Source organism: Pan troglodytes, chromosome 3 (assembly GCF_028858775.2).
Source record: "Pan troglodytes isolate AG18354 chromosome 3, NHGRI_mPanTro3-v2.0_pri, whole genome shotgun sequence".
Lineage (NCBI taxonomy): Eukaryota > Metazoa > Chordata > Mammalia > Primates > Hominidae > Pan > Pan troglodytes.
Genome location: NC_072401.2, coordinates 54,637,643 through 54,662,444, shown reverse-complemented (window position 1 = coordinate 54,662,444; position 24,802 = coordinate 54,637,643). Strand labels below are relative to the sequence as shown.

The 24,802-nt window shown below is 39.1% G+C and overlaps 1 protein-coding gene across 6 annotated transcripts in view; it reads right to left on the bottom strand.

Annotated features, from left to right (window-relative positions):
* Positions 1-16,438: 16,438 nt before the first annotated feature.
* RCHY1 (ring finger and CHY zinc finger domain containing 1) overlaps positions 16,439-24,802 on the bottom strand; it is a 35,235-nt gene continuing 26,871 nt past the window's right edge. For all 6 annotated transcript variants that reach the window (XM_063809547.1, XM_517222.6, XM_001154449.6 and 3 more), the window contains one exon: positions 16,439-19,937. In XM_063809547.1, the coding sequence (XP_063665617.1) occupies positions 19,809-19,937 (129 nt within the window). In that variant the 3' untranslated portion in view covers positions 16,439-19,808. The remainder of the gene's footprint in view (positions 19,938-24,802) is intronic.

Below are 24,802 nucleotides of genomic sequence, written 5' to 3'. Positions count from 1 at the left end.
CCCATTTTAAATTGTATAATTAAATGTTTCATGTATATATTTACAAAGTTACATAATTATTACCACAATCAATTAGAATATTTTTATCATCCCGAAAAGAAGCCCCATAAACATTAATGGTCACATCCCATCTCCTCCTCCTGCCAACTCCTGGCAACCACAAATTCACTTTCTGTCTCTATGGATTTGGCTATTATCTGAACATTTTATATAAACAGAATCATGCAATAATACATGGTCCTTTGTGACTGGCTTCTTTCACCAGTATATTGTTTTCAAGTTTCGTCCATGTCATAGCATGTATGAGTACTTCATTCCTTTTATGGCTGAATAATATTCCACTGTATGGGTATATCACATTTTGTTTTTCCTTTCCTCAATTGATGGACATTTAGGCTGTTTCAACTTTTTGGCTATTATAAGTAATGCTGCTATGAACATTCATACACAAGTTTTTGTGTGAACATATATTTCCATTTCTCTTGGGCATACACCTAGAAGTGGAATTCCTGGATCATATGCTAACTGTATGTTTAACCATTTTTGGAACTGCCAAACTGTTTTCCAAAGCAATAGCTCCATTTTACATTCCCACCATCAATATATGAAGTTTCCAATTTCTTCACATCCTTGCCAACACTTAATTATCTGTATTTTTGATACAAGCCATCCTACTGGGCATGAAGTGGTTTTGATTCTCATTTCCCTGATGGCTAATGATGTTGAGGACCTTTTTATGTGGCTAGCAGATTTAAGCCAACAGACTCTCTCACTTTAGGGTTCTCTTTGAAACACCTCCTTTAATTCTAAAATGTCTGTTCTCTCCCCTTCTACCAATAATTCATCCACTTTAGTACCCCATTTTTTGCCTCCTTCATCCTCTTCCCTATACTTTCAATCATTCCACAATTGGTGTCTAGCCAGAGACCCCATAAAAATATACTTTTTAAAAAGTAGATTTGGAAGTAGGTCTTTGAAATCTGGTGTGTACAAATAAAACCCCTCCATGTTTTATTTTCTTCATAGTAGCTATCACTGTCTGAGATAATCTTATTTGTTTACTTGTTTATAGTCTGTCTTCCCAAATGCACGCTAAAATATAAGACTCATGAGAGGAGAGACATTGCCTATTTGCTTACTATCTCCCTATTGCCTAGAAGAGAGTCATAGCGGAAGCTCAAGAAACATTTGGTATTTGAATTAAGAGTTCTCAGATTGTGGAGTTCTTATTTGATCTTGTTATGCTGCATTGCACACCAACCTTGCACATCTCTTTAAAATACGTTGCGTTTCCTAAGAATAATATCTGAAATACAGGCCATGCATTATGCACATCACCCTTCATCACAGCATATTTATAAAGGAAAAAACATCAGTTAACACTCTAAATGCTCAACATCTATACATTGAAATATTGTGCAAGGAATTTAAATGATGTTTACAGAGAGACTGTAGTATTACAGGGATATGTTTGCTCTATTATATGAAAAAAGCAGGTTACAATATGTATTACATTATGACCACAAACAAGGTTTTTTTTTTTTTTTTTTTTTTTTTTTTCTTTTTTATTGATCATTCTTGGGTGTTTCTCGCAGAGGGGGATTTGGCAGGGTCACAGGACAATAGTGGAGGGAAGGTCAGCAGATAAACAAGTGAACAAAGTTCTCTGGTTTTCCTAGGCAGAGGACCCTGCGGCCTTCCGCAGTGTTTGTGTCCCTGGGTACTTGAGATTAGGGAGTGGTGATGACTCTTAACGAACATGCTGCCTTCAAGCATCTGTTTAACAAAGCACATCTTGCACCGCCCTTAATCCATTCAACCCTGAGTGGATACAGCACATGTTTCAGAGAGCACAGGGTTGGGGGTAAGGTCACAGATCAACAGGATCCCAAGGCAGAAGAATTTTTCCCAGCACAGAACAAAATGAAAAGTCTCCCATGTCTACCTCTCTCTACACAGACACGGCAACCATCCGATCCCTCAATCCCTTCCCCACCCTTCCCCCCTTTCTATTCCACAAAACCGCCATTGTCCTCATGGCCCCTTCTCAATGAGCTGTTGAGTACACCTCCCAGATGGGGTGGTGGCCGGGCAGAGGAGCTCCTCACTTCCCAGTAGGGGCGGCCGGGCAGAAGCTCCCCTCACCTCCCGGACGGGGCGGCTGGCCGGGCGGGGGGCTGACCCCCCCCCACCTCCCTCCCGGATGGGGCGGCTGGCCGGGCGGGGGGCTGACCCCCCACCTCCCTCCTGGACAGGGCGGCTGGCCGGGCAGAGGGGCTCCTCACTTCCCAGTAGGGGCGGCCGGGCAGAGGCGCCCCTCACCTCCCGGACGGGGCGGCTGGCCAGGCGGGGGGCTAACCCCCCCACCTCCCTCCCGGACGGGGCGGCTGGCCGGGCGGGGGGCTGACCCCCCCACCTCCCTCCCAGACAGAGCGGCTGGCCGGGCAGAGGGGCTCCTCACTTCCCAGTAGGGGCGGCCGGGCAGAGGCGCCCCTCACCTCCCGGACGGGGCGGCTGGCCAGGCGGGGGGCTAACCCCCCCACCTCCCTCCCGGACGGGGCGGCTGGCCGGGCGGGGGGCTGACCCCCCCACCTCCCTCCCAGACAGAGCGGCTGGCCGGGCAGAGGGGCTCCTCACTTCCCAGTAGGGGCGGCCGGGCAGAGGCGCCCCCCACCTCCTGGACAGGGCAGCTGGCCGGGCGGGGGGCTGATCCCCCCACCTCCCTCCCGGATGGGGCGGCTGGCCAGGTGGGGGGCTGATCCCCCCACCTCCCTCCCGGATGGGGCGGCTGGCCGGGCGGGGGGCTGACCCCCCCACCTCCCTCCCGGATGGGGCGGCCAGGCGGGGGGCTGACCCCCCCACCTCCCTCCCGGACGGGGCGGCTGGCCGGGCAGAGGGGCTCCTCACTTCCCAGTAGGGGCGGCCGGGCAGAGGCACCCCTCGCCTCCCGGAGGGGGCGGCTGGCCGGGCAGGGGGCTGACCCCCCCACCTCCCTCCCGGACGAGGAGGGAGGACGCTCACTTCTCAGACGGGGTGGCTGCCGGGCGGAGGGGCTCCTCACTTCTCAGACGGGGCGGTTGCCAGGCAGAGGGTCTCCTCACTTCTCAGACAGGGCGGCCGGGCAGAGACGCTCCTCACATCCCGGACGGGGCGGCAGGGCAGAGGTGCTCCCCACATCTCAGACAATGGGCGGCCGGGCAGAGACACTCCTCACTTCCCAGATGTGATGGTGGCCGGGAAGAGGCGCTCCTCACTTCCTAGATGGGATGGCGGCCGGGCAGAGACGCTCCTCACTTTCCAGACTGGGCAGCCAGGCAGAGGGGCTCCTCACATCCCAGACGATGGGCGGTCAGGCGGAGACGCTCCTCACTTCCCAGACGGGGTGGCTGCCAGGCAGAGGCTGCAATCTCGGCACTTAGGGAGGCCAAGGCAGGCGGCTGGGAGGTGGTTGTAGCGAGCCGAGATCACGCCAGGGCACTCCAGCCTGGGCGCCATTGAGCACTGAGTTAACGAGACTCCGTCTGCAATCCCGGCACCTCGGGAGGCCGAGGCTGGCGGATCACTGGCGGTTAGGAGCTGGAGACCAGCCCAGCCGACACATCGAAACCCCGTCTCCACCAAAAAAATACGAAAACCAGTCAGGCGTGGCGGCGCGCGCCTGCAATCGCAGGCACTCGGCAGGCTGAGGCAGGAGAATCGGTCAGGGAGGTTGCAGTGAGCTGAGATGGCAGCAGTACCGTCCAGCTTCGGCTCGGCATCAGAGTGAGACCGTGGAAAGAGGGGAGAGGGGAGAGGGGGGAGGGGAGAGGGGAGAGGGGAGAGGGGAGAGGGAGCTCTATCTACCACACAGTCTTGGGTGCAAAGTCCTCGCTGAATCCTGAGTTCTATCACAAACAAGGTTTTTTAGATGTTTAGAATAGAGATTGTGAAGAAATAAATCAAAATGCTGACAGCGTTGTCTTTGGGTGGTACATTAAGGGCTACTAATTTTCTTTTACTTCTTTCTACTTTTCCACATTTTTAAATTTTCTATCATGAATATGTGTTACTCTTATAATAAGATATAAAAATGACTGTATTTTAAGAAAAGCTAACTGTAACTGCATAGTACTCTCACAATGACAAAGAAGTAGGCATTTTCACTGATTTTTATCCATTTTAAAGCAATAGTTTACAAAATGAAAACATAAGCCATCATTGTTGTTTACATTGCCAAGCTGATGAGGGAAATTTTCTCCTTATAGTAATGTTTCAGTCAATAAACAAAAAATGAATAACAGAATATCACCATTTTTCAAGTCCTAGTAATGGATCTAAGACAATGATCATCACTGGCGACCAGTCATTATGTGTTTCCTAATGAGAAAACACAACATAACCTGCAAGTTGTCTTAGCAAAAATATAACTTAAATTTGATCTGGAGCTTCTGGATCAAGCTACTTGTTCACAGGAAACACAGGAACTAGAAGAACACAGTAAATGATAGTACAGGAATGCAAAATCCAGAATGTGGAAAACTCTAGGACAAACAAAACAGTTCGCTAACAAATAAATAAAAGGGGAAAAAAAAGAGTAGGGAGGTAAGGAAGAATCCTATAGATTAAAATAAACATGAAACACATAGATTAATTGCAACAAATAGGCCTGCACTGTCCAACTCAGTAGCCACTACCCACATGTGGCTAGTCCAAATTGAAGTGTGCAAAATACACACCAGATTTCAAAGACTTAGTATGAAAAAATATATATAAAATATCTTATTAGAATATTTTAACTGATGTGTTGACATAATAATGATAATATTTTGGTACATTGGCTTAAAACAACAAATTAATTTCACTTTTACTTTTTAAATTAAAACTAAAAATTCACATGTGGCTTACATTGCATCTCTATGACAGTATTGCTATTAATATTATTTGGATTCTGATTTAAATACACAAATAATATATATATAAAATAGTTAATTACTTTAGGTTTGATAATGATATTCTGATTATGCTTTTAAAAAATTTTTAAATAGTCCTTATCTTTTATAGCTACATATGAAATATGTAGGGATGGAATGATATTATGAACAGGATTTGCTTTAAAATAATGTGATGGGGAAAAGTGGATAAGCATATAGATAAATAAGAGTGGTCATGAGGTGGTCATGTGGAAATAAATAGGAAATTCATTGTATTAGTCTCTCCACTTTTGCGTATGTTTGACATTTTCCATGATAAAAAGTTAGAAGGGAGTGGGTGAGGCTACAACTGTGGGCATACTTTTAAGAACCAGGAGCAAGACGGTAAGTAGTCTGCCACAGCAACAGACCCCAGACCTGGTATGCTTCACTGTAGACTCCTTATAGGCTACCCTATCCTTGATCTCAAACCCTTCTTCTGTGCTCAACCTCCTTTCTGTTATTTAGCTTTTACTTTGGAAATGCATCCTTGACTTAATTATCTTACCCCAGACCTTCTTTCTGGCTGATGGACCTTAACTCTGTGTGTATTATTTCTGGTAACAAATTCCCCCAAAACGTGGTGAATGAAAACAACAATCATTTTATTATTATTTCTTCTGATCCTGGGGGTTGACTAGGTTGAGCTGGGCAGTTCTCACTAGGAGTTTGTCATGTAGTTACAATCAGGAGGTGATTGAGGCTAGAGCCATCCAAAAGCTTCCTCACTCATAAGTCTGTCAGTTAATGCCAGCTGTTGGTTGGGATGTCAGTTCAGGCTGTCAGCCAGAACACCTATACATGGGTTTTCCGTGTGACACGGGCCTCCTCACCATATGGTGGCTAGGTTTCAAGAGCTCGCATCCCAATAGTAACCCAGGTAATAAGTCTATCACCTTTATGCCATAGTCTAGAAAACATCACTTCAACCATAGTCACCAACCCACCAACATTCAAGGGTAGAAAACATAGGTCCCACCTTTTGATGGAAGGAGTGCCAATATCACATTGGAGATGAGCGTGTGGAACAGAAATCTTGCTGCAGCCATCGTGGAAAATTCTGTCTGCCATACTTTGGATCCCCCTTGGTCTACACATTTATTTCTCTGGTTCTGACTAGTTTCCAATTATTAGGAAGCCAAACAGCACTTTTTCTGCTTAGGACTATCATCTATCTGATCCTGCTCAGCTTGCACATCATTCTAGCCACTGGTACTGCTTGCTCACAGACTTCTGCCTTTACCTCTTAACCCCCTCTATTCCTCCTTCATAATGTCTTGTCTGCTCCAAAATGTATAAGGACATAACATTAGAAAATAACATTGGCCATATACTCTTGAAAATACCCTACTTCTACAAACCTGACCCAAGAAATACAAACAGGCTGATATGAAATACAGTGAAAATAAACATGCTTAATTAAATTTTAAAACTAGTCAATGACTGTGCATTCTTAATGTTTGGTTTATGTCATTTATTATATAATGAACAATAAAAGTGTTCAATGTCAGTGCCCTGGATAAGGTCTTACTTTTAAGTACCAGGTAGAAAAAAAAATCATTCTACATAGAAGATCCCTATCACCAGAAACATTATGGCACCCTCTGCTGTCAGGAAACAACAGTTAAAGGTACCCTGTGTTCATTTTCCCTGCAGGATTCTCCAGCATCCTGTTCCCATAGGCTGCCAATCATCTTATCCAGATGTAAAAGCATAATTTGGAGAAGTACAGAAAAGAAGGGGCTTAATGCAGGCAAGATATTAAAGGTAAAGGTAAAAAATAAAAACACATCAGTGTATGTAGTTCAATGTAAATAAGTCTGAAAGAGGAAAAGAAGCTTTGTATAGAACCTCAAGAGGTAGCCCATCAAAAACATAATACAGCTATCCTTGTCTAAGCCCTTTATATAAGTAGTTAATCTTGACAAATTGCCCATGAAACATAGAAAGGTTAAATATAGCCCAAAGTCACACAGCAAGTAAATGGCAGAACCAAGATACAAACCCCAGAAATCTGTCTCTAGAGCCTGTATCTTTAACCACTCTGCTCTACTGCCTAATAAATAGCTATGACTACTAATGGGAAAAAAACTTCCTTAAGTATATCAAGAACTACTATTATCAAGAACTACTATTAGGTATTATTGCCATTACCTAAAATTGGCTGTCAGGAAAATTTTTTGCCCCGCGTAAAGCAGAGAAAAAGTAATCCAAGTCTCCCATCCACAATTAAGCCATTCTGAAGTTTAAGATTACTTTCCCTTCTAAATTTAGAAACAAATTTGTTCTTTGGAGAAATCAAAATGTATTACACTAACCTCAAAAGTAATTTCTCTCATCACAACCTCACTAAAATCTGTCAGCTGCTTTTACAGAGAATGGATTCCTCCTATAGCAGACTCAAAGCTTGCGCAAGCTGATTGTTTAATCCACCAACCAACTAGTCAACTGAGCAGTCACTCAGGATGTTCCAAATCCAAAGACTGGTTCACTAACCCAGTGAAACCTATAGTGGAGTAGGGAGCCTTTCCTAATGAAGGACAGAGCAACTAGTTATCTTCCTCCATAGAATAATGAGCCAAATAGTTCTGCACCAGAATGAGAGGGATGCTCAAAAGGTTGGAGAGCTCTGGGCTGCAGACTGAATGAAGCAGGACAAACTTCCTGGTATGGTGGTAGAAGAACATCACATTAGTGAGACTCTGTAGGCAGAGTAAGGATCAAGGCCATATCCACTCAAGGCCTTCTGTCCCTGGTCAGACTTCCAAGTCCCCCTTGCTCAGAAACCAGGTGATAACAGTAGGGCCTAGACTCTGTTCCAGTCACAGGAGACATGATGGAATTGGTACAGTACACTAGGAGCACACGTTGGAAACCACCTCAATGCTACAAACAGGAAGGGCATGAACCCTAATATCTATTGATGGTCCAGTCACTGTGCCACTGCAGGCACAGTCACTAGTGCTTCAGACTTTCCCTTATTTAAACCTCACAATTAAAAACCCCATGAGGCTGTGACCAATATCCCTATTTCACACAGAGGAAAGTGTCTAAGAAATTAAGAACTGACCCAAGGTTACACAGCAGTATGGACAGAATTTGAACTTCTGTCTCTTTCCATAGTCCAAGCCATTTCTATTATATCAAGCTGCCCATGCAACAATTAATGACATTGGGCAACTATGATAGTTGTTTCTGACTCCTCCCCTGAAATTTTAGACCGGCCTACAAGCCAAATGTTTGGACATAAAAATACACCTAGATTGTGATGCTATTGTAACACTAGGAAGTACAGCTTGGGAAGGATACCTCTCCTACTTACTCCAAGTTTTCTATTCTTCTCTCATATTCCTGTTTCCTGTTCCAATCCCAGATCATCTCTCTTGAGCTGTATGATTTGGGTAGGTGTTTCTCAAAGAAGACCACCCTACTTATGCCAGCCTCCAAGGTATTCATATACAGAACCTTAAAGGATAATGATACAGAAAATAAAGAGAAACTCTTCCTTTGCAGACCTTCTAAGAAAACTTGGACAAGTAAATTGAAGTTTGCTGGGCTTCAATTTGGCCAAGCAAAACCAGAGTGAGTTGGACTATATGATCTCTAATTCCCTTCCAGCTTTAGAGTCTGTAATTCTATTATTTTTAATTAAATCCACTAATCTTCACAATAAAATAACCACAAAGAAATATATCAACTTATAAAGAGGTCAAAAGAGACAGATTAATTCTGACAAATACTGCTTTGTGCCTAGGACATCAATGTGATTTTTTTTTAAGTGCACAGATTTACATTGGCTGGTATTATTTCATTCTTGAGATGACAGAGTGGAAGGCAGGCCTTGCCTGATGCCACAGCCAACTATCTCTGGAGGTCAGGTCAGTTTTAGAATCTATACCAGAAAGAGGTTATTTATCTCATGCTCCACAAGTTACCTTTGGCCCACAGGCTCTGATTACCTTCTATCCATAGGATGTCAGGGCAATACTAGGGCTGTCTCAGGGTCTTTGGAGTGAGGGATTTCTCCATTTTCTTGACTCAGCTAATTGAACAGAAAAGTCTTCCCCCTTTAGAAGTATTGGAAAGAAAGCCTCCCTCTTTCAGGGCTCCACCATTCATCCCACCCCATCAGACAAGAGAGTAACTTGGCAAGATTTGGGAGAAAAGGCATTGCATATGCATGGTCTAGGCCCCTTTCTAGGATCTAGCCTTTCCCCAGGCAGCTGCAGTGCTTAGACTCACTCCTCCCTTCCCCAGGGTAGATCCTACCCTGTGGGGAGGAAGGTCTTCAGTCAGCGACTATGTGGGTATGTTCAATTTAGAGCAAGGAAGAACAAACTCAGTTTGGCCTTGGTTCCAAGCCACAATCTCTTTTCCAGCTTTATCATCAATATCTGACTCTCATATCTACTTCACAATTGATTCAGAACTTGATTCAAAACTCCAGAAGAGGATTATACCCCTTTAAAACTTTAAGAGAAGGCACTGATCATATTGAGTTCAATTATCAGGCACTGTACTAAGTGCTCTAAAGTAATTCAGAATTCAACAAAGGAGATTAGTGTGTAAATAATCTAAGCAAGGCAGAATGTAATAAATCCCATCATAGATTCAAGCAGATGCTGCTGGGATGCCAAGTAGGAGGTGGGGAGAGAGGATGGGGAACAATAGTCCAGGACAATCAGGATAGGTTTCCAAAAGAAATTTTTTGATGTTGTAACCAGGCCCCGAGAGAAGACCCAGAACCGTACCTGCGTGTCAAGATTCTGCAGGCTCAGGCAGGCTCAGCTCCTCAGTGTCCCCATACATTTGTAAAATATGAAGTCAATGGCCAAGTCCCACCTAAGCCCATTCTACTGGCAATGGTTGGAATTACAGCAGCCTCTAGACAGGCTAAACTGTTTTTTGCCATTCTTAGCTCGTTCTGAATTCTCTGACTCTAGAAAAATAGAATATGTAAGATGAGGAAAAGGACAGAGTGAAAATGGGACAGAATAGTTGGAAGGAGGTGGGTGATTACAAGAAGTTTTGACTCCAATTTGAACATATGTTGTTTGCCTCAGGAAAAATAAAAGTGCAACCAGCCTGACACTTTGATTCTGATCAGAGGCTTACAAGATTAAACACTTGGCATGCCTAAAGGACAAAATCTGGTCAAGAACGATTGTATCACATATCACAGACTGGGCCTCTTTGCTAATTGACATCTACAGAAATTTAAGCTTGACCACTTATTCTAAAATACAGAATACATAAGTCACAGGTTTACACACCTCCCAAAGACTATACCTTTGCGGTAACTATGTGGCAGAACCAAGGCAAAAAGTTATCAACAGTCTATTTCTAAAAACCCCTTACTTATTGAGCCACTTAACATGGATGTTAGAAATCAGTCAATGCACTCCTCTAGCACTTTCTATCAGACACATCCACTTCTCCTAGTGCAGGAACAACTTGAGGTCACTCTATGTCTCATTTTTTAATTACCCAGCTCTGTACATAATTGGTGCAAAATAAATGTTTGTTAAATGAAATAAGGGAATCAAACAACCAGATTCCAGCATGACCTAATTAATCCCTGTGTGTCCTAGTTTTAGAAAGTGTGATACCATCACATTTCAATCAATATGTTCTAGATTAAACATTTCTGAATTTTTGTGCATGTGTGTACATACACTCACCCTTCTAATCACATCCTTACATATGGTGAAAACGTGGAACACATTATGCTTTATATCTCACTAGAAATTCAACAAATTCTTATTAGTATCTATAAAGCAAGGTACTACAAGAGATGAAGGCTCCATCACTGTCCTCAAAAAGTAATAGGCTCTTTTTCTCATCCCCACTCCCACTGGGTTAGTGTCCTTCCACAGCCCACCTTAGCTCTCATCACGCTGTTATCTCCTATGTTTGTCCTCCACAAGCCAACTGCCAGAGGGCTTTCAGGGTCACAACTGTAGCTCTGCCCTGCAGTTTTATCCAACGGTAAGCTTTATATAAATTGTTTTTATACATTGTTGAAATGAGGAGGGGAATGGCAAAAATTCAACCACAATAAAGGAAATGGTTAAGTCCTTTAAGACTGGTACAAAGTACTATAGAGTTTAGAAGAAAGAGAGGTTACAAAAGAATCTGGATATTAATTAACATTCATTATATAACATTCATTAACATTAACATTCCAAGCCACAGTCTCCTTTCACAATCAGGGATATAGGCCTGTAATTTTCTTTTCTTATAGTGTCCTTGTCTGGCTTCGGTATCAGGGTAATGTTGGCTTCATAAAATGAGTTTGGAAGTATTTCCTGTTCAACTTTTTGGAAGAGTTTGAGGATTGTTATTAGCTCTTCTTTAAATGTTTGGTAGAATTCCACTATGAAGTCATCTGTTCCTGGCTTTTCTTTGATGGGAGACTAATTAGATTCTATGTCCTTACTTGTTGGTCTGCTCAGATTTTCTATTTCTTCCTGATTCAGTCTTGAATCAAGACTTGGTAGGTTGTATGTTTCTAGGAATTTATCCATTCCTTCTAAGTTATCCAATTTGTAGGCACAGTTAGTAGTAGTTGATAGTAAAGAAAGTAAACCCTGAGCTGGTCCATGAAGAATAGGCAGGTTTCTGGCCAGGTGCGGTGGCTCATGCCTGTAATTCCAGCACTTTGGGAGGCTGAGGTGGGTGGATCACCTGAGGTCAGGAGTTCGAGACCAGCCTGGCCAACATGGTGAAACCCTGTCAAAAATACAAAAGTTAACCTGGTGTGGTGGCAGGTGCCTGTAATCTCAGCTACTCGCGAGTCTGAGACAGGACAATCACTTGAAATCGGAAGGCGGAGGTTGCAGTGAGCCGAGATTGCGCCACTGCACTCTAGCCTGTGCAATAGAGCAAAACTCTGTCTCAAAAAAAAAAAACACACACACACAAAGAATAGGCAGGTTTCTGACAACCTTTCCTTAAGAAAGGTTGCTCCATGAGGGAAACATATGTACCAAGGCAAGGTGCAAAAATTAAGAAGAGGCATGTTTAAGAAATATACACAAGGAAATAATGAAAAATAAAACTGAAAAGTTTGGAACAATATTTGTAAAAACTTAAAAATGAGGAATCTAGGCTTAGTCAGATACACAGCAGGGAAACTGTACATTATTTTGACCAAAACTGTAACACATTTAAGCTTAGGAAAAGTAATTTGGCAGGATGGATAATAAGGGAGAAAGTGAAGCTGAATGTAGGAAGACTAGGTTGGTATGAGAAAAAAAACAGATGTATAAGAACAAACAAAGGACAAAAGGCAGACCTGTCAATGTATTAACTGAACGTGAAGAAAACTTCACATGAAAATTACCATAGGAAAAAAGTTCACTTAGTAAGAAATAAATTCAGATGAATACAATGCAAACAGTAAACATTTTAAATACATTTAAACAGAGTTGATTACAGTAGCCCCTCTGTATCCATGGGTTCCGCATGTATGGATTCAACCAATCATGGATTAAAAAAAAACAACAACAAATCTACAAAGTTTCAAAAAGCAAAGCTTGAATTTACCATGTGCTAATACTATGTTAAATCCACACAAATGAAGTTATGTGTAGGCACTGTATTAGGTATTATAAGTAATCTAGAAATTATTTCAAGTATGCAGGAGGATGTCCATAGGTTATAGGCAAACACTACACCATTTTATATAAGAGACTTGAGCATTCACAGGTTTTGGTAACCTCAGAGGGTCCTGGAACCAATCCCCACAGATACCACAGGTCGACTGCATTTAAAGTGGCATAGGGTACTTTGAAAAATAAACAAAATTGATAAACCTTTATCCAGACTAAGAAAAAAAGAATGTTAAAATAAGTAAACTCAGAAATGAAAGTGGAGCCACTACAACTGATACTACAAAATGCCAAGGATCATAAGAGACTATTATTAAAAATTATACATCTACAAGTTGGATAACTCAGGAGAAACGGATAAATTCCTAGAAACAAACAATCTAGCAAGACTGAATCCAGAAGAAAACAGAAAACCTGAACAAAGAAGAAGATTGAATGAATAATAAAAATATCTCCCATCAAAGAGAAGCCCAAGATCAGATGGCTGCATGGCAGAATTCTACCAAACATTTAAAGAGGAACTAATACCAATCCTCAAACTCTTCCAAAATTTTGAAGGAGGAATACTTCCAAACTCACTTTATGAGACCAGAATTACCCTGAGATGAAAACCTAACAAGGACATTACAAAAAAAGAAAAATTACAGGCCAATATCCCTCATAAACATCAATGCAAAAATCTTCAACAAAATACCAGCAAACTAAATTCAACAGCATATTAAACAGATCATTCACCATGATCAAGTGGGATTTATCCCTGGGATGCAAGAATGGGCCAACATATGCAAATCAATAAATATAACATACCATATTAACAAGAGTGCAGCACAAAAACCATTTGATCATTTCAATAGATGCAGAAAAAGCATTTGAAAAATTCAACAGCATTTCACGGTAAAAACACTCAACAAATTAGGCATAGAGGGAACGTACCTCAACACAATTAAGGCCATATATGAAATGCCCACAGCTAACCTCATACTTAATAGTGAAAACCTGAAAGCTTATTTTTTTTTTTTGAGATGGAGTCTCGCTCTGTCACCCGGGCTAGAGTGCAATGGAGCAATCTTGGCTCACTGCAAGCTCCACCTCCCAGGTTCCGGCGATTCTCCTGCCTCAGCCTCCTGAGTAGCTGGGATTACAGGCGCCTGCCACCACGCCAGGCTAATTTTCGTATTTTTAGTAGAGACAGGGTTTCACCAAGTTGGCCAGGATGGTCTCGATCTCCTGACCTCATGATCCGCCCACCTCGGCCTCCCAAAGTGCTGGGATTACAGGCATGAGCCACAATGTCTGGCCCTAAAATTAGTAGCATTTATTTACACTGACAATGAACTATTGAAAAAGTAAGAAATCAATCTAATTCTCAATAGCATCAAAAAATACTTAGGAGTAAATTGAATCAAATAAGTGAAAGATCTGTATACTGAAAACTATAAAACACTGATGAAAGAAATAGTAGACAACACAAATAGATGTAAAGGTATCCTGTGTTCCTGGATTGGAAGAATATTGTTGTATTAGTCCTTTCTTGCATTGCTATAAAGAAATACCTGAAAATGGTTAATTTATAAAGAAAAAAGGTTTAATTGTCTCATGGTTCTGCAGGTTGTACAGGAAATATGATGCTGGCATCTGCTTCTTGGGAGACCTCAGGAAACTTTCAATCACAGCAGGAAGTGAAGGGGAGGCAAGCACATCTTACGTGGCTAGCACAGAAGGAGGGTGGGGAGGTGCCACACACTTTTAAATGACCAGATCTCGTGAGAGCTCTATCACAAGCACCAAAAGGGGAAATCCACCCCCATGATCCAATCACCTCCCACCAGGCCCAACCTCCACATTGAGGATTACAATAGAACATGAGATTTTGGTGGGGACACAGATCCGAACCATAGCCATTGTTAAAATGTCCATACTAGCCAAAACAATCTACAGGTTCAATCCAATCCCTGTAGTATGACAGGTCCCCCACAAGGTTGCTTAAGGGTGTATGTCCACTGCCCAAATCCTGAAGGCTGGGCGATGAGTCAACACCATGGTGTGGAGGCGAGGAGCACGTGTCCCTGAGAATCTAAATATTCTAGAGAGTATCTGAGAATGTACCAAGAAAAACAGTCTTATTGCTCAAACACAATAGGCAAAGAGCCAGGAAATTAGCTTAAAAGCAGTTTAGAGATGGGAGGTGGCACAGAGCTCTAGTGGTGTCCTGTTGCCATCCAAGACTCTCCTGTAATTAAGTCCTAATAAACTCATCTGCTCCTCAAGCTGGACTTGTCCCAGTCATTCTTTGGTCTCTCGGCTCCTTCCCACTTTGAGTTGGAACATTATAGTCCCAGGTTTTTCTCATAACAACCCCTATCAAAATTCCAACGTCATTTTTCACAAAAATAGAAATAACAATACCATAATTTGTATGGTACCAGAGAAGACCTGAATAGCCAAAGCAATCTTAAACATAAAGAACAAAGTTGGAGGCATCACACTACCTGACTTCAAAATCTATTATAAAACGATAGTAATCAAAACAGCATGATACTGGCATAAGAACAGATATGTTGACTAGTGGAACAGGAGAGCCCAGAAATAAACCAACACACCTATAGTCAATTGGCTTTCAATACATATGCCAACACTACACAATGAAGCCAGTCTCTTCAATAAATGGTGTTGGTAACACTGAATATACACATGCAGAAGAATGAAACTGGATCCTTATCTCACACCACATATAAAAATCAACTCAAAATGGTTTAAAGACTTAAACATAAGACCTGAAACTATAAAACTACATGAACAAAACATAGGGGAAATGCTCCATAACACTGGTATGGGCAAAGATTTCTCGGATATAACCCCAAGAACACAGACAACAAAAAATACATGGCGCTGCGTCAAACTAAAAAGCTTCTGCATAGTGAAGCGAATGATAGAATGAAGAGACAACCCATGAATTCGAAGAAAATATTTATAAATCATACATCTGTAAGGGGCTAATATCCAAAATACATAAGGTACTCAAGCCACTAATAAGAAAATGAACTCAATTAAAACATGGGCAAAGGATGTAAACAGATATTCCTAAAAAAGATACAAATGGCCAACAAATATATGAAAAGATGCTCATCATCACTAATCAGAAAAATGCAAATTAACACAAGGTATCACCTTACACCTGTTAGAATTACTATTATCAAAATGATAAAAGTGTTGACAGGGTGTGGAGAAAAGGGAACACTTGTGCACTGACATTGGGAATGTAAATTAAAACAGCCAGTATTAAAATCAGCATGGAGACAGAAAACTAAAAATAGAATTACCATATGATCCAGCAATCCCACTTCTGGACATATAGCTAAAGGAACTGAAGTCAGTGTGTCAAAGAGGTATCTGTACCACCACGTTCACTGCAGCATTATTCACAACAGCTAAGATATGGAAGCAATCTTAATGTCCATCATCATATGAATGAAAACAAAATGTGGCATATATACTCAATGGAATACTATTCAGCCCTATAAAAGAAAGAAATCCTGTCACTTGTGACAGGAACCTGGAAGACATTATACTAAATGAAATAACCCAGGCACAAAAAGGTAAATACTATGTGATCTCAGCTATCTGTGCAATCTAAAAAAAGGTGAATTCATAGAAGTAGAATGGTGGTTACCAGAGGCTGGGAGAGAGAAGTGGATGGGAAAAGGGGAGATGCTGATCAAAGGGTACAAAATATCAGTCAGACAAGAGGAATAAACTTTACTGATCTATTACACAGAATGGTGAGTATAATAAATAATGCATTGTACATTTCAAAAATATTAAGAGAGTAGATTTTAAGTGGTTTTTTAACCACAAAAAATGGTATGAGGCAATAAATTTATTACATTGATTTAATCATTCTACACTGTAAACATATATCAAAACATCACATTGTACTCCATATATATAATATACACAATCATCAATTAAAATTTTAATAACACAAAGGACAAAAGAAAAATAAAGTGGCATAGTTTTGAACAACTCCCATTTAAAATTAATTCATTTCAAATTAAACTATTCAACTAGTGAATACCTATTGCCAGGCACTTATAAAATAATGTTGGCTCTTTAGTACTTAGTAAATTTATTTTGATGCATAACCAAAATAAAAGGGAAATTTAACATGTATATCATATGAAAATAGGTTTTAGTGAAGAAATAAAAACTGAGTTTGATTTTAAAATCCATGACACTATAAACAAACTACTACTTCAAACATAAGCTAAAGTTAATTCATACAGAGTTCTATGTACTGGTTAAGAAGACCCCAGAAACTAAGAAATGAACAACTTGATATACACTCATTTTTTTTTGATACATACATCTTTAATGATAAAAGAAGCTGAGATGCTATGCACCAAAAAATTCATAAGAGTATTGTTATTTTACTTTTTTCAAAAATAATACAAATAAACTATAGACACAAATTCTGCGGCAGGGCAACCTAACTTATTTCAGGGACAGATAATTCTAGTGTACTTAAGATCTGTCTAAGTATTTAACATTCCTGTAAGCATTATAAAAAAGAATAGGAAAAGAATGAAGTTGTCTGTTAAAATGTTAACAGTAGTTCTCTCTGAAAGAAGGGATTGTTCAGAGTTTTTTACCTTCTTTCTTATAGAGGTATAACCTATACTTATGAAGTCAGAGAAAGAAAAAATATTTAAGGGTAAAGTTATGTATTTTAAGTTTTGCATACTGAATGGTAAGGGATGTGGATTTTATTCTGATTGTGAATGAGAATTGTTGAAGGATTTTAATCATCAAGTTGACGTGTCATGAACAAATACTTGAAGCAACCCTGGGTACCGAAGCCTAGAGACTTTAAGTACATTTGAAAATTGCTTTAAGTGCATGACTGGACAGCATAAACGAGTGATTGCATATGTACTCTGCATTATTTTGGACATGTTTGGATCCTAAGTTAAAGAAACAATCAGATTGTGAAATAAGACTTTCTAACTAGAGTCACCTAAAAAATGAAAGGTTAATCTATCAAATCATGAGCTCTTCAATGATATAGATGACTAGCTGTGAGGGGTATTTTAGCAAAATGGAAGTTTAGGTCAAAAGCAATGTGGTAAAAGTGGGTTTGGAGTCAGACTTGGATCTGATTCCCAACTCCAACATATAGTGTCTGTTATTTACCCCCAATGTGTCATTTTAACCTCTAAACCTCAGCTTTCTTGTCTATGAGGACAACACTTACCCCACAGAATCATTATAGTAATTAATGCTAATGCATGACCCAGCACAGATGTTGAAAACAGAAGAGCCTTATTATTATATACTCACTCCTATTTAAAGATCCAATGATTCAATGATTAAAAACAATAACATGATTGGTTTGGCAGAATAATACCAAACATAAAAAGTAATACATCTGGACCAAGCACAGTGGCTCATGCCTGTAATCCTAGCCCTTGGAAGGCTGAGGTAGGAGAAATGCTTGAGCCCAGGAGTTCAAGACCAGCCTGGACTTTGTTTCTACAAAACAATTAAAAATTAGCTGGGCATGGTGGCACACACCTGTAGTCCCAGCTACTCAGGAGGCTGAGGTGGAAGGATCAGTTCAGCCCAGGAAGTCAAGGCTGCAGTGAGCTACGATCACTTCACTACACTCTAGCCTAAATGACAGAGCAAAACCACTTCAAAAAAAAAGTATTAGATCTGGAAAACTAGTCTTTCCTTATCTGTATACTAATTGGTAATACCCAGGAACATCCTTTCCCAAATGAAGATCAGCACTGCTGCTCTGGCCAGGCCAAGGAAACAGATGAAGGGAAAGAACATAAGAAGAGTGGAATACAGAAGACAAGAAGGTGGGATAAAATAAAGATCTGAGTCCCAAACTGCTGCCTTTATCTAGGTGAATAAATTTCAACAAAAGAAGAAATAAATGTGCCAGAACTCTTAGGTTTTCTAGTTAAAAGGCTAACTTCCTTATTCAAAGAAGATTCAAATAGCTCAAAGTTGGAAATACAACTGGTGCTCAATAGGTACTTATCAACTGATAAATGTACATTTTACATCCTAGCCTAATGGTAAAGCTATTATGGAGATAATAGTGTCAAAGTCGGCTGGATCATCAAACATATTTGTTAACTTTGTTCCTGAAGTAAGAGGTATATTTAATTCCACTACATGAGCCCAAAAAAGTATTATGAAATCAGAGCTCTTGCCAGGAATATCCCATGCCCTTCCCACTCATCCATCCCCTATTTTCACACGCTTAGGGAAGAAATATTCTATTCATTTACAATAAGACATCCACTCCTTGCATAAAGAAAAATGAGGACATTGATCAAATATGATGAACACTAGAATGTACTGCTGTGAGGACAAGGACTTTTATCTTTATTGTTCACTGTTGTCTCTACAGCATCTAGAAACATATCTGCCACATAGCAGTTGCTCAATAAATACTTGCTAAATGAAGGAATGAATGACTCTTTGAAGAAATAATTTTGGGCAACCTAAAAAAAACTGTTTTCAATGTTGATGTTTTTATTAAGGCTTTGGAAGAGTCTTATTATTTTACATAATAATTTTCCCAACTACTTTTACGGAATACCTCAAAAGAAAGAAAATTTCTTTTACATTATAGAACTGATGATACTGCCCTAATTGAGCCAAACATAGAAAACTTTGGAAAAAACTTTCTATAAAACACTGTTTCAATATAATTTTATTAGCAGTTATTACATCAAAATTCACATTTAGAGGATCCAGAGGACTGTCTTAGAAAATTCTAAAGCATATTTAATTAGGTTTTAACAGTAAGGGAGAACTTAATATAACACAGCCCTTAAAAAGTCAAGACTACTACTGAAAATTAAGTGCAGTTCTATCAAGAACTAGAAATGAACTGCGTGCGTAGTGTCACTTAAAGCAAAGTTTCATGAAAATATAATACACTTCTATGAATGTATCAGTGGCAAACATCATTGGCTTCCAAAATACTGACACTAAAGGTATTTCCAATCAAAACACAAGCACAGTGGCTTTCATTCAATATAGAGCTATGATAAGTCTATCAAGAGACCCTGAATCCTTACGTACTTGCACTATGATTTTATGCTGTGACACTAGTACAAAACACATCAACTCTAATGCATAGATGACAACACATGATAACACGATACCAAGGAAAGCCTTTTTCTATATCAGAAAATGCCAAGTTCTCCAGTACTGCGTAGGCTCGTCATTGCTGATCCAGTGAAATTCTACGTCCTCCAGCTTGAGCAGTATTATAGGATTCACAAATCTTACATTTCATGCCTAATATATGAAACTGAACAGTGGATCGTCCATTACAGTCATTGCAGAGAATCTGAAAAGAGATTAATTCAAATTAAGTATTTTAAACCTTATAAATACAAGTAGCATTGTCTGCTCATAATCCCTTGAAAATCATATTAAAGATGTGAAAATACATACACAAGTCTAAAAATTTCCAAAAGTAGAAATTTCTTCTTATTTTTTCACTGAAAACTCTAAAAAGCTATTAAGGTGGCTCTGAATTCAGAAAATGAAAAGGCAGATTTGAGCAAAAAAAAAGCTTATTTTAAAATAGTTTCCAAATATTAAATAGTATAAATAGTACAAGCAAGAAAATTAACCTAGGCATAATCAGATGAATACCTGATACTTATAATTCAAAATAACAACATGATTTCATTATTTTTCAGTCAGAAATGTATCTCAATAAAACCAAAATTTTTACACAAATAATATTTTTGCTTATTTTTTAGGTTTAGTATACTGTTCCCTGTCTTCTCTGCCTTAGGAATGAATTAAATTCCAAAAAGAGTGTTCCTAAAATTGAGTAAACAGAGAGGCTCTTCGCTCATCCCTACAATAACAATAAGATGCCGTTTAAGAATTAATTTCTTCTAGTGCTAAGTAAGAACCTGAAAAATAACAAAGGTGTTAACCTGAAAATCAATAGATTACTATGCAAGAAAAGCACTAGTTTTTGAATAGTCACACTATAATAAGCAGAAAATTTCCAAATGTGCTCTACATTATAATTTGGAAAATAATTATTTAAAAAATATGATCTAAATGGAGAAAGTGGATTAGTGGTTGCCTAGGCCTGGGCGTTAGGGAATGACTGCTAATGGGTACGAGCGTTTCCTTTTTGGGATGATAAAAATGTTCTAAAATTGTGGTGATGTTTGCATAACTACATGAATATTTTAAAAAGCACCAAATTGTACAATTTAAATGAATGAACTGTATAATACGTGAATTGTATCTTAATGAAGCCATTATTTCAAAAAATTATCTACATGGAACATAGCACACTTCGGCCTCTAGTCAATCACATGATTATCGGTTAGTATTCCAAAAGTGATTTTTCATTGCCCTAACAATTATCCACATGAATTATGAAACACTCCAGTGTAAATAAAACAAAAAATAATTTTCATTTGGCTTTGCTACGTGGTTTTTATCCTCGTATGCTGAAGTATCTGAAGATGTTCAGAAAATGTGTAATATAACCAAAAATTATCTAGCCAGAAAACTAGGCTTTCCCATTCTAATCTAAAACTCAATACCATGTATGGCTGAGAAGAGACAGCAACACATCTTAATTAAAGGAAAAAAGATGATCACTCTTCATCAGCCAAAAGGCACAGAAACAACCTTTTATGCTTTAGGTTGCAAGCTAATTGCAACCAAATAAAGAAAGTCAAGACCCTCTGAATCTATTCTGGTTCAGGGCTGCCTGATTCACAAACTGTTTTATCAATTAAGTTCTGTTAAATTTAATTTGTGTAAGGTTTTGCTTCAAACAGCTGGCATCAGAAGTGGGATTTGAAGTACAGCTTTCAGTGACCACCAGGAGCACCAAGGGGACCCAGTAAGGTACCGTTAGGCCCTTTGTGTCCACTGCTCTCTTGCAGCCATTAGGAATCATGGTAAGTTCTCAGATTCTAAAGCTCTGCGTGTTTGTGTTTTGAGCTATCCAAGTTTCTTTGAACACATTTTCTATCTGAACTGAATTCAGAAGTTGCAACAAAAACTGGACTGGGTCCAGGATCCAACTGCCTTGGATCTAGCTGAAGACCTCTTATGCCTGACTGGGTCGGGCAGAAGCACAGTAAATGGCAAAACAGCAGGGGGTGGGGGTGCAAATTTTGGCTTTTGGAAATTCACAGGGTTTTTTGTGTCCTGCCCTCTTCAATTCTTCTTCTTGCACGTTTAAGTAGGGGAAAATCACTGGTTAAGTTTACCAAGGAAATATGAGAGCCAAAGCCAAGATTCAAGGTGAAAATGGGATCCTTAATTTCTGAAGAACTGAGCAATCTACCTTCTGGCTCTGCCTACATTTACAAGTGTAAGTATTAGGCCCCAGAAGCGGCACTTTTTAAACATTTTATAGAAGGATAAAATGCCATTTGCTTATAGAAATGGCAAAACCTTACTAAAGGTAATTTAAAATTATAATGGAACGTCCCAAATGAACACTTAAAACTACACTTTAAGAAGTGCATTTGATGATGGCCATAAGCTGTTAAAAACCAAACCAAAAAAAAAAGTGCATTTGAAAATGAGGGCTCCCAAATTAGACTCATCTAAGAATGCCTATTGAGTGAAGCTTCTAAAAATATTTCAATATTTTTATTGCCTTAAAAAAAAGATGTTTTAAAAGGCAAATAAAAAGCTTAACTAACTGATAAGAGAAATTAAATCTACTAGCCTTTTGGCTTAGTTACTATACTGCCCGGAAGGCTAAAAGAAAGCTAGCCTGGATAAAATGTTTATAAAATATAGGCCCTTAGGTAAAGCTGACTTGCCTCTTTTTCAGATCTATCCATACTGTGCCCAGGCATGGACGTGGACACTAAGATACTTCTGTTTAATTTCTGAGTAAACTGCAAACAATAAAAAAGAACGCTTTCTTTCCCCTACTGTCTTAGTGGGCTCCACCCTGAACTCAGTAATTTTAGCTAAGAAACAGTAGTTAAATTTTTAAAAACCATCTATGGAACTAAAGTATACCTTTCTGGCATTCAACTGGCTATATTGAAGGCTATCCTGAAACCCTTTTGGTAAAATCAATTTATATCTATAAAGGAAATTTCCATTTGTAAAGGTGTCTGTGTACATTAGGAACTCTTATCACTATTTTAAATTTATATAGTAAGTCATACCTTTGTTTAAGGTGACTGGCCATCTTGTCTTAACTTTTACTCACACCATTTTTTCCTTGGTTTGAGCAAATGATGGTACAATATTTATGTCTAAAGTCTTAGCTGTGTGCTTTTGAGATATACATTTTCTACCTTGTTTGACCTAAGAATTGGCCCTTTAGAAATGCATATTTAGGGCTGCCTAGCTAACAATTGCTTAGGGCAATGAAACAGGTTAATTGGTAAACTGATAGTCTGAATGGTGAATAGAAAAACTATTTAAAAGCCAGCAAATGAGAATCCTTTAGGAAAGCTCTAAGATCTGCTTCTGTCTGTGTCTGTATTCCTATAGGTGTTACGTGTATGTGATAACATTTGGTAAATAAAGCCAGTTTTTATATTGTTAGTAAATAGGAATGGCTTCAGAGGTGTCTGTTGAATATAATTCAACACTTGCTTGATTTGACTGTGAGCTTGTTTTGGGTTTTGAACCTCTAGATTCTCAAGTCTGGCTAGGTGAGACCTGGGTACATGTTCTCAGTGCCTAGACCTGTAGCTACAAAGCAGAATCAAGCCCACTAGAGCTTCTTCTTCCCTGTCTTAGCTTTGCCTCCTGGCTATTCTAGGAGGGGTTCCATCCTCCAAGCATCATCTTTACAGCTCTGTCTTCTGTTCAAAGCTCTGTAAGTGGTACGTAAATTCAGGACTCAGACAGGCTCTGCCCTTCATAGCCCTCCTGGTTGATAATGACTACTTGAGACTCAAGATGACTGAGAAAACATTCAGGAGGGTACATCTGTGTCCTAATTTCAAATTTTTTTTCAGCAATTTAAAACCTTATAGTCATATGTTTAAGTAAACAATCATAAAACTTTTAAGTCATTTATAAGTTAAAATGCTAAAACATTAATTATAAGTTTAAGTTTATATACTTTGGCATCTTATTTTTATATAGTATAGAAAAGCTAAATATATTTAGATATCTTAATAAATAATGATTTAAGGAAACATCCTTCCAAAAAATTAAAATGGCTTCCATCTATAAATACTGATACAAAACAGTTCAAAATTACTTCCTAGGGTTTTCACTGGAAATTAGGATTACTAAGAGTTAAAACTGTAGTTAATATATGTAATTAAAACTACTAGATGTAAGAAAAACAATTCCCTATATGGAGTGTAAAAACAAGCAAGATATACTTTTGGTAAGACAAGTTGCAAAGGCATGTGTTTAAAAAAATTCAGCTTTAGGAGGCCAAGGCGGATAGATCACAAGGTCAGGAGTTTGAGACCAGCCTGGCCAACACAGTGAAACCCCGTCTCTACTAAAAGTACAAAAATTAGCCAGGCGTAGTGGTGTGCGCTTGTAGTCCCAGCTACTCGGGAGGCTGAGGCAGAAGAATTGCTTAAACCCTGGAGGCAGAGGTTGCAGTGAGCCAAGATTGCTCCACTGCACTCCAGCCTGGGTGACAGAGAAAGACTCCGTCTAAAAAAAAAAAATTTTGGTCTAGTTTGAAGTTACTTAACGGTTGTTTCAAATTGAAGGAATAAAAAAGTGTAGATTAAAATACAGAACGTTCAAAAGAAAGAATTTTAAAAGTTTATAAGGGAATATAAAAGATTTATGGAAATCTTACGTGGTAAAAAACTGACAGATTGGATGGATTTGTTTACAAGGTCTTATTAAAATTAGCTTTAGTCCTAACAATACAAAAGTAAAATCTGGTTTTCTCTCTCGAACAAAGATTTCATGTAGTATTAATAGGACAGTTAAATATTTTTGTTTACTTTTTGGGTAAATTTCAAACAATAAAAAGAGGAGACAAGGGGAAACAGATTTTGTCTCACACTCTCTCAGGACTTTTGATTGTTTAGAAAACTGAGTTTCAAAGAGTAAAGGTTTTTGCTTTTTAAAACCTGTTAATTCTCATATTGGCTATATAAATGACTATATATAAAAATATATATATTTATATATATTTACATATATTTATATATATTTATATATAATTATATATTAATATGCGTATGTTAATATATAAATATATATATTAAT